Below are 15,921 nucleotides of genomic sequence, written 5' to 3'. Positions count from 1 at the left end.
ATTTATCACCACAAATTTCAATTTTGTATGAGAAAATTTGTCAAAGAAAATCAACAGATATGTACCAAATGTAACAAATTCAATGCCCTGATATCTAAGTTTTAAATTTCACTTTATGAAAAAAAGATTAAAATGATAAAAAAAAGAAAAGAAAGTTAGATTGCCAGTACAAGGGATACGCCCCTGAAAAAATATTACCCCAACTAAAGGAAAATTGAACCAATGGAGTAACAAATTCTTAAAACTTTACTGGAAATTCGAGCGTTTCATATATTTTGTAACGGTTTTTTTCCGTTTCGATAACGAATTCCATCGTTGTAAACCTGAAAGTTCACACACATTACAGATATTCACAAAATTTAAATTTATCTCGATGAGTGAATTATTTTTTCATACAGATTTTAATTAAGGTCATTAAGCATTAAGCTATTTTTCCATATTTTTTCAAATTTATTTACGCATGCCTTCTTGTACCTCGCCCATTAGGATCAAAAATCGAAACCAGGACCTGACGGCACCGCATCCCATCAAGGAATCGCGATCTTCGTAAGTATCCAATCCATCTAACTATACACAACTATAATTGTGTTTCTGTACCTAAGCTCATGTTCCCTCTCTCCTACTCCAGAAAATCGAAAACAAAAAAACCACTATTTATTTGCTAAATTTTGTTCACTGTGAAAAATCCCCAATCCACCACCTTAACTGTACCATCCCATTTCCACATACAAATATTTGTGTTTTCCTTCGATTGATGATTAACCATCAGAAAATATTGGAAAGGCAGGACTCTTCGATTTGCCCCCCATTAAAAATCTCCAAAGGAAACTTTCCCCAGAAAAAACTTAGATCAGTTCGAAATAGAGACGCTCAAACGAAGATTTTCCCAATCAGATTTGGTCTAAACAACTGTTATTCGGATACAAGTTTGTTACATTTTTTATCAGAAAGTTCATTTCGTAGGAAGTTGTTTTGTTTCTTCTTTTTCGGTTTAAATTAGTTGTTCCTTTTGTAGGCTAGAAAAGTGTCCTTTTGTTTTAACAATTTTCCAACCTTAGTTGTATTGTACTTTTTTGTACTCCTTTTTTTTCAAAACTAGATCAGACGTCTTTCGATTAGAATCGAAGATTTCCCCGTTTAGAGCTAGACTTCCCCTTTCCCAAAAAAAAAAAACTAAAAAAAACAAAACTCAAACTTCTCCTCTTCCCCCCTTTACTCAATTTCGACTTCCTTGTTGTACTGTGTTTGTTGATTAATTTGTTGTTGTTTTCCTTCCTGTTAGTGTTACTATTATTGTTAAACGTTTGACGTTTATTCTGTTGTTGTTTCTTGTTGAAGTTGCTATACTTGTTGTTGTTGCTAATGATTTTTTTAGTAAGTTTTTCTTTTCGATTGTTTGGTTTTTTCCTCAATTTTTTTTCTCGGAGTGTGTTGAAGTGCAGTTTCTCTTTGATTTCGGCCAGTGTGTTTTCGCTGCCAGCTTGAGCCGTTTGATTTCGACAAAGGTTGTTTTATGTTTTTTTTTCGAAATGTTGACAAATTGAATAAATAGAAAATTTAAAAAAAATGATTGATTCTGTGTGTAATGTTGTGTGCTTCTATTTATTGTTTACTAAAAACCTTAGTTTTATCTTAAGTTGTAATACTTTTTGTAACTTTTTTTTTATTTAGATTTTAATTCATGTTAACTATTTTTCTAAGTTCGATCAGTTGTACTCTTGCGCTTGTTTAACTTCGACAGGACATGTCTTATTTAACATCTGGACAGATTTTTAACACAAATAACAAGTAGAAGATTATTTACAGTCAAACTAAGCACTTATTCCACAAACATGTGAGTTTTTCACTCGAAGAAATAAATTTCCCACCGAAAAAAACTTCGTCAGTAAACCCCGTATTTATTCCCCCTTTCAAACGAGACAGAAAAAATAGATCAATAATCATTTCTTCTTTCCAAAAACCAAAAAAAATGTCATCGGATTCGCTCACGAAAAAAAACACAGATCTCATCGAAAATCGAGCCCCCGGATATCGGTGACCTACGTAACGCTAGCAATTTCGTCCTCGCCGAGGGTTGAAAAATACAGGTTTTTATGGTTCCAATAATCACCAGTTCGATCTCAAATTCCCCTTGAAAGTGCAAGAGCAATGATACCTAATAGTTTATTTCCTAAGTAGCAAAGTACATTCCAACAATCCATTCACCAACTACTTAGCTAGAAGGAAAACAAAACTAGTGCTCGATCAAATTTAGTTTTAGAGTTCTTTTTTCTTATAAACTTCACGTAAAATAGTTGGTTGCCCACAAATTTTTAGAAAATTGTCCATGAAAGTAAAACCGAAATTTTTCACCAAGGTACACTCAATTTTTTTTTCGTAATTTTGAATTCGAAATACTCGAAATTAAAAACCAAGTTCCTTATTCAAAAGTCCCGACCTTCAGTTTAAATTTCCACTTCAGAATTTCCGATTCCGAAATTCCGACTAAGAAATCCCGATCAGAATTACCGATTCCGAACTTCCGATTCGGAATTCTCAAATCCCCTTTTTCACTCAGAATTCCCGATTCAGAATTCCCGATTCAGAATTCCCGATTCCGAATTCCCGATTCCGAATTCCCGATTCAGAATTCCCGATTCCGAATTCCCGATTCAGGATTCCCGATTCAGAATTTCCGATTCAGAATTCCCGATTCAGAATTCCCGATTCATAATTCCCGATTCAGAATTCCCGATTCAGAATTCCCGATTCAGAATTCCGATTCAGAATTCCCGATTCAGAATTCTCGATTCAGAATTCCCGATTCAGAATTCAGATTCCGAATTCCCGATTCAGAATTCCCGACTCCGAATTCCCGATTCAGAATTCCCGATTCAGAATTTCCGATTCAGAATTCCCGATTCAGAATTTCCGATTCAGAATTCCCGATTCAGAATTCCCGATTCCGAATTCCCGATTCAGAATTCCCGATTCGGAATTCCCGATTCAGAATTCCCGATTCAGAATTCCCGATTCGGAATTCCCGATTCGGAATTCCCGATTCAGAATTCCTGATTCAGAATTCCCGATTCAGAATTCAGATTCATAATTCACATACAGAATTCAGATTCAGAATTCAGATTCAGAATTCCCGATTCAGAATTCCCGATTCAGAATTCCCGATTCAAAATATCCGATTCAGAATTTCCGATTCAGAATTCCCGATTCAGAATTCCCGATTCAGAATTCCCGATTCAGAATTCAGATTCAGAATTCAGATACAGAATTCAGATTCAGAATTCAGATTCAGAATTCAGATTCAGAATTCAGATTCAGAATTCCCGATTCAGAATTCCCGATTCAGAATTCCCGATTCAGAATTCCCGATTCAGAATTCCCGATTCAGAAATCCCGATTCAGAATTCAGATTCAGAATTCCCGATTCAGAATTCCCGATTCAGAATTCCCGATTCTCAATTCCCGATTCACAATTCCCGATTCAGAATTCCCGATTCAGAATTCCCGATTCAGAATTCCCGATTCAGAATTCTCGATTCAGAATTCCCGATTCAGAATTCCAGATTCAGAATTCCCGATTCAGAATTCAGATTCAGATTCAGAATTCAGATTCAGAATTCAGATTCAGAATTCAGATTCAGAATTCATATTCAGAATTCAGATTCAGAATTCAGATTCAGAATTCAGATTCAGAATTCAGATTCAGAATTCAGATTCAGAATTCAGATTCAGAATTCAGATTCAGAATTCAGATTCAGAATTCAGATTCAGAATTCAGATTCAGAATTCAGATTCAGAATTCAGATTCAGAATTCAGATTCAGAATTCAGATTCATAATTCAGATTCAGAATTCAGATTCAGAATTCAGATTCAGAATTCAGATTCAGAATTCAGATTCAGAATTCAGATTCAGAATTCAGATTCAGAATTCAGATTCAGAATTCAGATTCAGAATTCAGATTCAGAATTCAGATTCAGAATTCAGATTCAGAATTCAGATTCAGAATTCAGATTCAGAATTCAGAATTCAGATTCAGAATTCAGATTCAGATTCAGATTCAGAATTCAGATTCAGAATTCAGATTCAGAATTCAGATTCAGAATTCAGATTCGGAATTCAGATTCAGAATTCAGATTCAGAATTCAGATTCAGAATTCAGATTCAGAATTCAGATTCAGAATTCAGATTCAGAATTCAGATTCAGAATTCAGATTCAGAATTCAGATTCAGAATTCAGATTCAGAATTCAGATTCAGAATTCAGATTCAGAATTCAGATTCAGAATTCAGATTCAGAATTCAGATTCAGAATTCAGATTCAGAATTCAGATTCAGAATTCAGATTCAGAATTCAGATTCAGAATTCAGATTCAGAATTCAGATTCAGAATTCAGATTCAGAATTCAGATTCAGAATTCAGATTCAGAATTCAGATTCAGAATTCAGATTCAGAATTCAGATTCAGAATTCAGATTCAGAATTCAGATTCAGAATTCAGATTCAGAATTCAGATTCAGAATTCAGATTCAGAGTTCAGATTCAGAATTCAGATTCAGAATTCAGATTCAGAATTCAGATTCAGAATTCAGATTCAGAATCCAGATTCAGAATTCAGATTCAGAATTCAAAGATTTAGATTCCAGATTCAGAATCTAAATTTAAATCGGAAATTCGAATCTCTAAATTTAATATTGGGATCGAAAATATAGATTAAGAATTAAGATTCAGAATTAAGAATTCATATTCAGTAAAAAAATTTCATCCTTCGCTTTATATTTTTTATACTAAAATAGCAGTTTGACTTTGGTGTACCTTTTTTTCAAAAATATAAATTTTTCTCTCGATCAGCACTCACTCACAAAAATTCTTCAAAGTCAAAGTTTCTAACAAACCTAGCATATTTAACGTTTGGTGTAGTTTTAGGTATTATCTACTAACTATGATCTTTCGTAGATTCCATTTTCCCAATCCACCCATCACCAATCATGACATGACTCCGTTGCCTTAGTGATTCCTGCATGACATTTAACTTCATCTGGTTGAGGGCTCCACAAATTTAGAAATTTAACTTCTTCAGTAGACACCTTTATTTATTCGTCAAATATTTAAAAAAACACAATTCAAACGGTTTATAATGGAGAGATTAAGAAGAATTTTTCGTATATTTTGTTACATTGTTTATATGTTCTGAATTCGGATCTATTTCATAGTTGATACTGGAAAAATTGAAAAAAAAATTAAAAATAAGTTTATTATTCCAATTTTTACATCTAACCGACATAATAAATGTATTTATGACTAATTCGAAGAACTTATTGTAAGTTTGTATGCAGCAACGTTGTACCTTCATACTTATTTTAGAAATCGGGTCAATCGATACGTTACTAATCCCCCAACAAACAAGGGAAAGTTTTAAAACATAAGGTTTTTGTTTTGATAAAAATACACACAATAATTACACACATCAAATATGTCCAAAACTAACAGTTTTTTTTTTCTGTTCCTCCTCAAAGAGAGAAAAATATATTTAAGTCGCATTTTGTCGCAACGCCCAAACACAGCTTCCCTCGAGTTTCCGCCAAAGTTTTGTATTCAAAGTTTTTCTTTCGGTTCCGTTCCGTTTCATGATTTGTCAATTTATTAAAAAAAATCAAAATTAGCAAGTGTGCCAATTTTGTGTTTCCCTCGATTTTTTTCGAATTTGGGTGTTTTTTGTTGCGGATTTTGAAACTCACTTTGAACATTTTTTCTAGCAATTCGTTACCGCCATATTTATTTCCTTTTTCTATTCTCCTTTTGGAAATTTTCAAGCCCAATTAACCGGTTCCATTGTTTTTCATTTTTGTGTTCTATTTTTTTTTCTCTTTTATTTACTTTCATTCACACCCTCGCGCGGTTTTTTGATCAACCAAATGAAAATACACCCAAAACTCAAAACAATTGTTTTGGTTTAACAAAACAAAACTCTTAAAAAACCCCGCGTTCGACCAATATTAGCAGCATCGTGAAAATTCTGACCTGGAGGCGGCGAAATTCGGTGGCCCCGATGCCCAACTGGAACCATAACAGTATCAATGTGAGCGAGTTGCACATTTAGAAGATATAGCGCGGGAAAGAGCTAAGCAATATGGATGGTTTGTAAAAATATACAAATATAAATGGCGCGTTACACGCTCAACCGAGAATAGGTGTTTGAAAGGGTTTCGAAAACCCCAATATTTTTTGGACAGTAGTCATAGTAGAAAAAAAACAAATGAGAATTGAATGCGCACACATTTACACGCTCAAATTGTGATAGAGATATCGAAAAAAATAACCTAGATAAACGATAGGACAGAATTTCTAATCAAGGCAACATCGTGTTCCAAAGAGATAATGTTTTGTTGAAGCATCGTAACAGTTAGGTAGTTTTAAGTTTAACTTATTGCTAAGGATTTTTTTTTAAATATTGCCTATCCACGGAGTAGAACACGTCTTCTTTATGAGGCTGTAGGACTTTCTCAATCGATAAATGTTCAAGCTAACGCGCAACGAATCCGCCCAAGTCATCTCTAAAAGCAGAGTCTTGCTAGAAAGATCGGTCAACATAGTGAAATAATAGTTTGTACCCAGCTTTGTGATATGATGATTGGTTTTAACAAATTTGATGCAAATCAAATTTAGAAACTATATTAACAAATCTCATGTGCAATACAGGAGTAATCAAACTTTGTCTCATGAAATTTAGAATAATATGTTTATTTTTTGTTTTACCTGAATCTATAATTGACACCAGAACTGGAGCAAGGTAGAATCCGTTTTAGTTTTTTGTCTTCCTATTTGAAAGTTGGTATGTTTTTCTCGGATAAAAATTTAATATTTACCAAATTTGTGACTTTTCAAACTTAAGAAGTAAAACAGAAATCCAAACTAATGAAAATGACACTCGTGGAATCGTCTTTTTGAAGAAATTTTTTTTTCGAAAACTCAAACGGATCGGATCACAAAAATACCAAGCGCTAGTCCAGTCAAGCGTGACGGGTGAATTCTCACAACTCTGATCATGACAATTAACCCGCGTTCTACAACTGACACAGGTAGTACTCATGGCAAAGAGGTGCAACTGATAAGACGAATTGAGATAGATGTTCTAAGTTCGATGCTCACTCTCCGTCGGCATTTTTTTCTTGTTTTTGGAATTATTCATCCACTAAGCAGAAAACTCATGGCAAAAAATCTTCTTTCGCTTGAATACTTGTATGCAGTAATCAGGCTTGTAAGTGGTCACCATCGTTTGAATTTTTCCGGAGACAACCATCACACATCATTTGTGACAATCGTGGAGAGCGCAATCGTTTGATCGGAGAGCAAAAAAATGTCAAATGAAATTTTGATCTTTGTGGTGGTTAGTCGTTCGACTTTCATCCCTCTTGCGTAGATGATCGAGATAATCTTTCCACATTGTTCGACCAACACATCCAAACACCACCCAGCGCAGCAGAGTGGCGAATTTTTTTTCAACAGGAGGGAGTGAATAGAAAAGATTGCATTTGCTTATTGGGTCTGTAGGTTCTGCTGCGTGAAAGAGATAGGCGATGTCGTAAACTGTCGGGAATTATGGTCGTTTGACCATCAAATTATCCCTTTCGTGTACCAAGCCGACCAAGCCACGCAATTTCGTTCGACAATCACACAAAGAAGAATGAATGTCGTTTCGTTTGATGGTAGTCGACTGTTCGGCAAGTTTTCGGTCGCATTCGTTTGATGGCACGAACAAAAAAACTGATAAAAGCAGGCTGTGCGACTGTCAGAGAAAATGTCGATGGTTTACAAGTCTGGCAGTAATGCATCAGCATTAGCTGCATGAGTTCGGGTCTTTGTGCCAGTAGTCACAAGGCAATCATGTCATCTTTGGCGCAATGCACGTTTCGGTAAGTTTTTTGGCATTGAAGTTTGGCATCCTCTTCTCGAAGTGTACTCGAGCTAGACTGTCAGATGAGAGTCGCTAAGGTCCAAATCCGGAGAATGCAATAGATGAACTTACAATTTGAAACCCGTGGACTTCTACTTGGGCCCCGATTCTTGTCATCCGCTGGCCAAAAATAGTGTGGAAGGAAGCCGATAGCCTTCTCTCGTCGGCAAAAGCACGTTGCAAGCTTTGAGGGAGGGTATCTCCTGCATGGTGACTAGCTGGTCCTAACCGGACGTAATTTCGGAGGATGTTACCGTCTCCTGCTTACTCGCAGCACCAAATGAAACACGATAAAGTGCTGTCTAGCCGGCGAAACGTTATGCCTTTCTTGGTAAACCAAAATCTCCGGACGGTTTTCGAACTCGCAAGCGAGTAAAATTGACATACTTAAAGCACAAAGATTAGATCTAACTTGAGGCGTCACCAAAGCGTCACTGGCCTTAATTTGTCACCAAAAGGTGATAAAGTGTGCGAAAAAGGTGTCCTGACGGATTCAAAAAAAAAAGGTTGGTCATCCGAGGCATGATAATAGCGGTAACAGTACTCACGTTCTCGACCCCTTGTGTGATTTGTTCTCTTTTTTTTCCCAGGAAACATGGAATCGTATGAAAAATGGTAACAAAATGTTCATGTTTTTGAACCAGAATCCCAAACTTTTGGCAGGCAGTGAAGGTTTCCAAACTATTCTAGAGAAGAATGCCTCTCGTGTGCTTAATTCTGGAAAAAAGTATTCCGGCTTTAGTTAAACCAAAGTTTTCATGAAATTATTCGGAAACAAAATTTCACCATTTTTTTAATTTAAAACTCAAACTCTTCATAAATTTATAGTCCTGAGGAGGACTGTTTTTGGAAAATGGTTGGTATGCCGAAACGGCTTAAAAGCAGCAGCAGCAGCTTTCTTAGCCATGTAAGCCTCTTTGTCTGCTTGCCCTAAGACAGCGAATCTTCTCTTGTGACAATCCACTGACTGATGCTTCTTGCAGCGTTTCTTTTCACCTTAGCTGTGGCTTCGTCGGGAGCTCTCGGTTACTTGCGTTGGTGGAGTGAGCGGCGGCAGCTAGAGTCGGGACTGCAGGCTATTTTCGTGACGCGAGAACCGTTCGCGAATATCAATTTGCACCCCTATAGTGTTGGGGATTTTTTTTTATTATCTGACAATTTGCGCCGGGGGTCTTCAGATTTTCCCCAAAATTGAAAATTTGGTTCATTTTTGCGACTTAAAAACACATGTATTTTTTCAGATTTCTAACATTTTTATTTTTTGAGTTAGCTTCGGTTAGATTTTTTTGTCAATAAAAAATATCCATTTTTCAAAGCTACATAACTCTGTTGTTTCTCAATGGAAATTATAAAATAGCACATCAAAATGCATTGAAATTTTATCAGCTTTCCAAATAGAATAGTTGAAAAAAATTAAATAATGACCTTCAACATGAAAAGTTGTAAATAAACTTTAAATGGCGTCTAAAAGTACCGTCTGCACCACCGAATATTTTGCAAAAAATACCATTGTGTAGCTCGATTCATGATGCAACTTTCATCTGAAGACACCAAAGTGGGCCATTAACACCTTGAAGAGTTATGAAAGAAATAATGACAATAAATCTCTTTTTTTGCATCAAAAACAAACAATGGTGGAACAACTGCACTCACATATGGAGATAGCAAGCACTTCTTACAACATGGAAACAAAAGAACTTACCAAAGCAGGTAAAAAACACAACTTTTTCGTGCTTTGTAGAGTGTTTGCAGCAAAACTGACTTTAAATTTTAACCAAAATTCTGAGTATCGTATTGTTTAAGTGATATAACTAATAATGGGAATGTTGCTATTACAACCTGGTCATATACTATATAACTTATTAATTTTTCGATCAAAGATCATTGTGAAGCATAATCAATGCCAATAGTAGAAGGTTCAGTCCCTGTGTTTGAGATCACAAAAATGTGATAAAAAATGAAATATAGACGTGCTTTACATAGTTTTTATATCGGGAGCTAAGCACTGGACACCAAAATCCTTTCCCATTGATCAAAAAAGTATGAGAAAGTGGCACAAATGTTGTAGAAATAATCAAAAAGCTCAGTATGGCCAGCCCAGGCTGTAAAATGATGAAAATATGATACTTTTACCGTATTCGTTTTTCTACATTCGCCTAGCTTTGAGGTTTACCATACAAGAACGAACATAATTCGTCGTCAGTGTTTTGCTACCTTGATCGCTCACACACGAATCTTCATTGTTCCACCGTCCATTTTAAATCAAATCTGAGGAATTACGGATGCAAAACTTAGCGCATAAACTTTTAAAAATGACAGTTAAATGTGCATAACTTGTTGTGACCTGGTGCAAAACTGGGTATAAACGAATACGTTATTAGATTTTTGGATATAACATGAAGTCAGTTAAGCTGCAACAATCTACCGCCCCTTGTTTCATAACAGTCCCATATACAAAAATAAGCAAGCGAGACAATCAGCTTTTTCTGTTTTGGAATATATTTTTAAATTGTGATCACCACTTTCAGCATAAACGAAAATCGTTTGTAAGTTGTCATAATAAATCGTTAGGCCTGAAATTTTCGAAATTGGGTTATTGGTAAGGTCGAGAGCACCATTTTTATTCATTATGGGACTGTTAATTGACCATATTTGAAACCTTTTTCGAATCTACTAGCATTGATCATTTTTGAACATCTAAATGCAATTGTCAGAAGAAGAAACATACTTTTGCAAAAAAAAATCATGAATTCCACATTGTAAGTTGAATCTTTTTACGATTTTTGATTGCATCCGATAGTTTTTCGCTCAGGAAGTCATTCCTAAGAAAGTCAGACCTGCCTTCGAAAACTAGTGTGCATCATTCGACATCAAGTGAGTTAAAAAAAATGTTTAAATGATTCAAAGCAATAAACCAAAGACTATTTCGCCGAAAGAAATATTGAAAAGTAACCAAATCCGTGGTATTTCACATATGGGACTGTTTTTCAGATATATTTCATATAGGACAGCCACGAATTGATATTTTTTTTTCGAAATTTCTAGAACAAAACCTCTTTTTTTAGTCTTTTATGTTGAAGCCTTATGTTGACCTAAAAAGACGAAAATTCATATGGGACTGTTATGCGAGTAAAGGCAGTCTGAAAAGGACGAAAAAATAGTGTTTTTACCAGCTTTGATAAGTTCTTTTGTTTCCATGTTGTAAGAAGTGCTTGCTATCTCCATATGTGAGTGCAGTTGTTCCACCATTGTTTGTTTTTGATGCAAAAAAAGAGATTTATTGTCATTATTTCTTTCATAACTCTTCAAGGTGTTAATGGCCCACTTTGGTGTCTTCAGATGAAAGTTGCATCATGAATCGAGCTACACAATGGTATTTTTTGCAAAATATTCGGTGGTGCAGACGGTACTTTTAGACGCCATTTAAAGTTTATTTACAACTTTTCATGTTGAAGGTCATTATTTAATTTTTTTCAACTATACTATTTGGAAAGCTGATAAAATTTCAATGCATTTTGATGTGCTATTTTATAATTTCCGTTGAGAAACAACAGAGTTATGTAGCTTTGAAAAATGGTTATTTTTTATTGACAAAAAAATCTAACCGAAGCTAACTCAAAAAATAAAAATGTTAGAAATCTGAAAAAATACATGTGTTTTTAAGTTGCAAAAATGAACCAAATTTTCAATTTTGGGGAAAATCTGAAGACCCCCGGCGCAAACCCGTCAGAGAATAAAAAAAAATCCCCTGTTGCCGTAAGACGTAATTCTACTTATAAAAAGGGAATTAAAGGAAATCTTTCGATTGCTTTGATTCAGTAGAATTATTCAACCAAGTAGGCACATATTAGAGTAAAAATGAGGAGCGATGACCAAAAAAAAGGTCATCACTTTGTTTATTCGTTTATTTGTGTAAAAACATCAACGGATCAAATGTTGATCCTAATGATAGCTTAATAATATTTAGAGTAATGAATTACAAACAAGTTAAAAAAACTACCTTAATCTACACAGTCCTCGATACCATTAAATTTTTTTTTCGGAAAGTGGCCCTTGAAACGTCGAAAACGAAGTACTCGGCAAAGCGGTTAAAAGTTCTAAAAATTCCTATTAGAGCGCTGTTGGCTCCGTAGTTGTTCACTCGGATTGGAACATAGAGCTGCAGATTTTCGTTCCTTAATCCTCGGGGTCGCACACTGAGGGGAATAGCTTCTAGCAACACGGGAGAGTCAATTCTCGACGCGAGGAGATCCACTACGACTAAAACACGGGCAGCGTTTCGGCAGACATGAAGTGTGTCCAAATCAATTAAGCGGCAACGGCTTTCGTAACTGGGTAAGCGAAACGGATCAAGCCAGTTCAAGTGTCTCAAGGCATACCGCATGAAGCGCCGCTGGATAGCCTCAATTCGTTCGACTCCATTCTGGTAAAGTGGGCACCAAACTGCTGATGCATATTCGAGAGTTGAGCGAACTAAATATGCTGCAATACAAGCTTTTTAGGCAGTACACATCTTTAAACTCCTTGGTTACGCGAAATAAGAAGCCAAGACTTCTAGAAGCTTTATCGACGATGTAATTCGTATGAGTCTTAAACTCCAGCCGATGGTCTAGGATAACGCCCAGATCGTTGATGTGATTCATCCGGGCGATGGTTTCGTTACCAAGAGTGTACTCCGCGTGAATAGAGTTCCGCTTGCGAGAAAATGAAATAACAGCACATTTACTCCGGTTCAGAGGCAGTCAGTTGGTGTCACACCAGTGAGCGAAGGTATTGAACTGCCTTTGCAAGAAATCGATGTCCTTTTGGCCGTTAATGGTGTGGAAAAGTTTGAGGTCATCAGCATACGCAAGTTTAGGTCCATCAAGGACAGGGAGTACATCGTTAAAATAGATGACATAAATTATCGGTACCAAATGGCTTCCCTGAGGGACGCCTGAACAAGCGGAGAACTGTCTTGAGAAAAAATTTGGAGTTTGAACTGATTTTTTTTTTTTTTGTTTCGATTATAGTCGTTTTACCATCTTTATGGCATTCGCGACTTTATCAACGTTACAGTTGGCGGATCGTTATTGAGAAACTATCCGGTACAACTGTGTTCGATGTTTACTCTTGGGCTCGAACTCGCGGACATCGGCTCAGGAGACAACAGACTTGCCAACTGAGCTATATCACAAGCCCAAAGTTTGAACTGATAACTTTCGTCCCGTTAAGTAGCTTCGAAACCAGTCCAGTAAAGATCCACAGAATCCTAATCGTTCGAGTTTAGCGATTGCAATATCGTGATTTACTTTATCGAAAGCAGCAGACAAATCAGTATAGATGGCGTCAGTTTGAGACTTCATGGCAAAGCTATCTTGCACGAACGATGTGAAAGTCAGCAAATTTGTTGCCGTGGATCGTTTTGGCAAAAATCCGTGTTGATCGTTGGAAAAGCTTCGTGGACGAGAAAATCGGATCCAGAACAACCAATTCGAACAGTTTTGCTATCGAACAGAGAGCTAAAATGCCGCGGTAGTTGTTTATATCTTTCTTATCTCCTTTTTTGTGAACAGGAAACATGTTAGCTTCTTTCCAAAGAGAGGGAAAGATTGCGAGGTCCAGCGAAGCTCGAAAAATATGCCTAATGGGAGTCAGTAAGTGTGACATGAAACGTTTCGAGAAGATAGCTGGTTTCCCGTGCGGACCTGTAGATGAGGAATTCTTAAGCTTAGCTGCCGCCTTCAGAATGGCTGCGTCATCGAATATGATACCGTTTAAGAAAGAATCTTGAGGTGAAATATTTCTTACAGCCATGTCCAGTTGCTCTAAAGAAATGGACTCCGTTGTGAAAACGCTTGAAAATTTCTCAGCAAAAAGATTACATATTTCAGAATCGGTGTTAGCTGAGTAGCCGTTCAAGAACATTTGAGACGGAAGTCCGGATTCTTTCCGCTGATTTTTGACGTACTTCCAGAAAGATTTCGGGTTGGTTTTAAAATTCCGCTGTAGCCGGTGAAGATAGTTCTGGTAGCAACGCCTGCTGCATTTTTTGTACGTTGTGTTTAGCTTGCGATATTCTTCTTTTGTGCAGAGGGATTTGTGCTTGCTGTAGTATCGAAGAGCACGGTTTTTAGCCGTCTTCAATTGTCGCAGTTGGTTAGTGACCCAGGGAGCTCGAGGGTTGGAAGGTAAGCTACGTTTCGGAACATGACGATCGATTATGTAGTTCAGTATGTTTGAAAAAGTCGGCAGCATTGGGGTTAGAGAGATCGAGCTCGTTCTCCCATTCGATGGAACCTAGGACGAAGGTGATAGCTTCATAATCGACGTTTTCGAAGTCCTGGTAGAAGGAAGCAGTTTCCTCTAAGGAGGCGGTAATGTTAGCGACATCGAGTGAGACCACTAAAGCTGGATGATGAGGCACAACTTTGACGAGAGGAGCAGGAGCTAAATCAATTGTCGGATTCCTGAAGCCTTCGTTTACGAAGCAGAGGTCTAGCATACGGCCGTTTTCGTTTTCGAAGCTGTTGATCTGGCGAAGAGTCGCGGTGCTCAAAGAGTCCAGGAAGATGTTGGAAGGAGCCGAGAAATAGGAACGCATAGGATCTGGGAACAAAAAGGCACCGTGGGAAGGGCACCATTTCAAGCCAGGCATGTTGAAATCACCGATAACAAGAATGTCATCTTCGGGAGAGCAGATTGAGCTTACTTTGGAGAGGCAGCGCGAGAAAGACTCAGCTACAACCAGGTCACTAGAGCGATCAGGAGGCACGTACACTACGCATAGGTACAGTTTCCGGTCACCGAGATCAATACGGGCCCAAAGAAGTTCCAAATCGTTCCAGGAACTGTCTTCGATCAGCTGAGCCGTGAATCTGGACTTTACGGCAAGTAAAACTTCGAGCGCAATTTCTGTTAGCCTGATTTTGCCTGATTTTTTTTTATCACCAGTTCCCTGATTTTTAAAAACAAACCTGGCAACCCTGCTTGCAACGATTCGAAGGCTATGAGAGCAAAATCTTGCGCTCTCTTGCATTCTTCCGATAGGTACGAATAAGCTGTCGGATAACGCCCATTTGGTGTAGTTTTCGTCGCTTTAGAACGAAATGAAATGTGTGCTTGTATATTGCCTCCACTTTGATAGGTATAAGCTGTTTTTGTAACTTTTGTAACTTCTATGAACGTATATCAATATAGCATTGGATTACAGCTCCAAACATATTTGCTGGGAACTCCCTGAACCTTGTGTTCTATCTAATTATGTTGGTCGTATCTTGTTTTAACGTTTTGCTCTTTACACTCAGAGAAAATTTTCGATATTTGTGCAGCCACGTATTTGTTTCTTTATTAGGGGAATGGGTATGATAGAATGTTGCAAAATGCGCTCTTATCGTATCAGTTTTAACGGAAGAGATAATGAACTGTTACACTGGGAACATTTAAAAAAAAACCACCATGCAAAAGAACCCAAAAGGATCAAGAATGGCAAATGCAAACTTAATACAAAGCTACACAAGCTCATACTTGATGATATCCTCTTTGTTGGATATAGAATAACTCTGCCCTTTACCATTTTTATGAGCTTTTTTGGTGAAATTCAGTTGGTACGCAACTTCTTTTCTAGACATTTCGTGCCAAATACGAGGAAGTATGATTTTGTGTGCGACTAAATTATGCATTCTTCACTCGCTCATTCTTGACAACTTAAATGATCATGAGAATCAAGCCACATGACCCATATTCGGTGAATTCGGGTCCATTTACTCTCAAAAATATTAGTTGTTTTTTTATTTCGATCATACACGCTCGTTCTTATATAACCATTTTTGGTTAAAATATAATAATATTTGACCTTTTTCCGTGTTATGCCATTTTTTGAAAACCCATAAAATGACTTCTCGGGGAGAGGTTGAAATTTGATTATTTACTTAAATGATTACTTTAAGACCGTATTTTTAAGAGGAATTTTGTGTGATTTGTGAAATTATTG

At 36.8% G+C, this 15,921-nt stretch overlaps 1 protein-coding gene across 17 annotated transcripts in view; it reads left to right on the top strand.

Annotated features, from left to right (window-relative positions):
* Positions 1-15,921, top strand: part of LOC129748323 (probable phospholipid-transporting ATPase IA) — a 329,089-nt gene that overhangs the window by 275,680 nt on the left and 37,488 nt on the right. For 10 of the 17 annotated variants that reach the window (XR_008737709.1, XM_055742881.1, XM_055742874.1 and 7 more), the window contains 2 exons: positions 487-546; positions 2,004-2,087. Coding sequence is in view for 15 of the 17 variants with exons in the window: in XM_055742881.1 (XP_055598856.1) it covers positions 487-546; positions 2,004-2,087 (144 nt within the window). In the remaining 2 variants the exon portion in view is untranslated. Of the gene's footprint in view, positions 1-486; positions 547-2,003; positions 2,088-5,995; positions 6,507-15,921 lie in introns of those variants that run through there. The other 7 variants (XR_008737710.1, XM_055742873.1, XM_055742876.1 and 4 more) reach the window with 3 other exon arrangements.

The sequence above is a fragment of the Uranotaenia lowii genome, chromosome 2, assembly GCF_029784155.1.
Source record: "Uranotaenia lowii strain MFRU-FL chromosome 2, ASM2978415v1, whole genome shotgun sequence".
NCBI classification, from domain to species: Eukaryota; Metazoa; Arthropoda; class Insecta; order Diptera; family Culicidae; genus Uranotaenia; species Uranotaenia lowii.
Note: the sequence above shows the minus strand (reverse complement) of the source record. Positions and strands in the feature narration are given on the sequence as shown.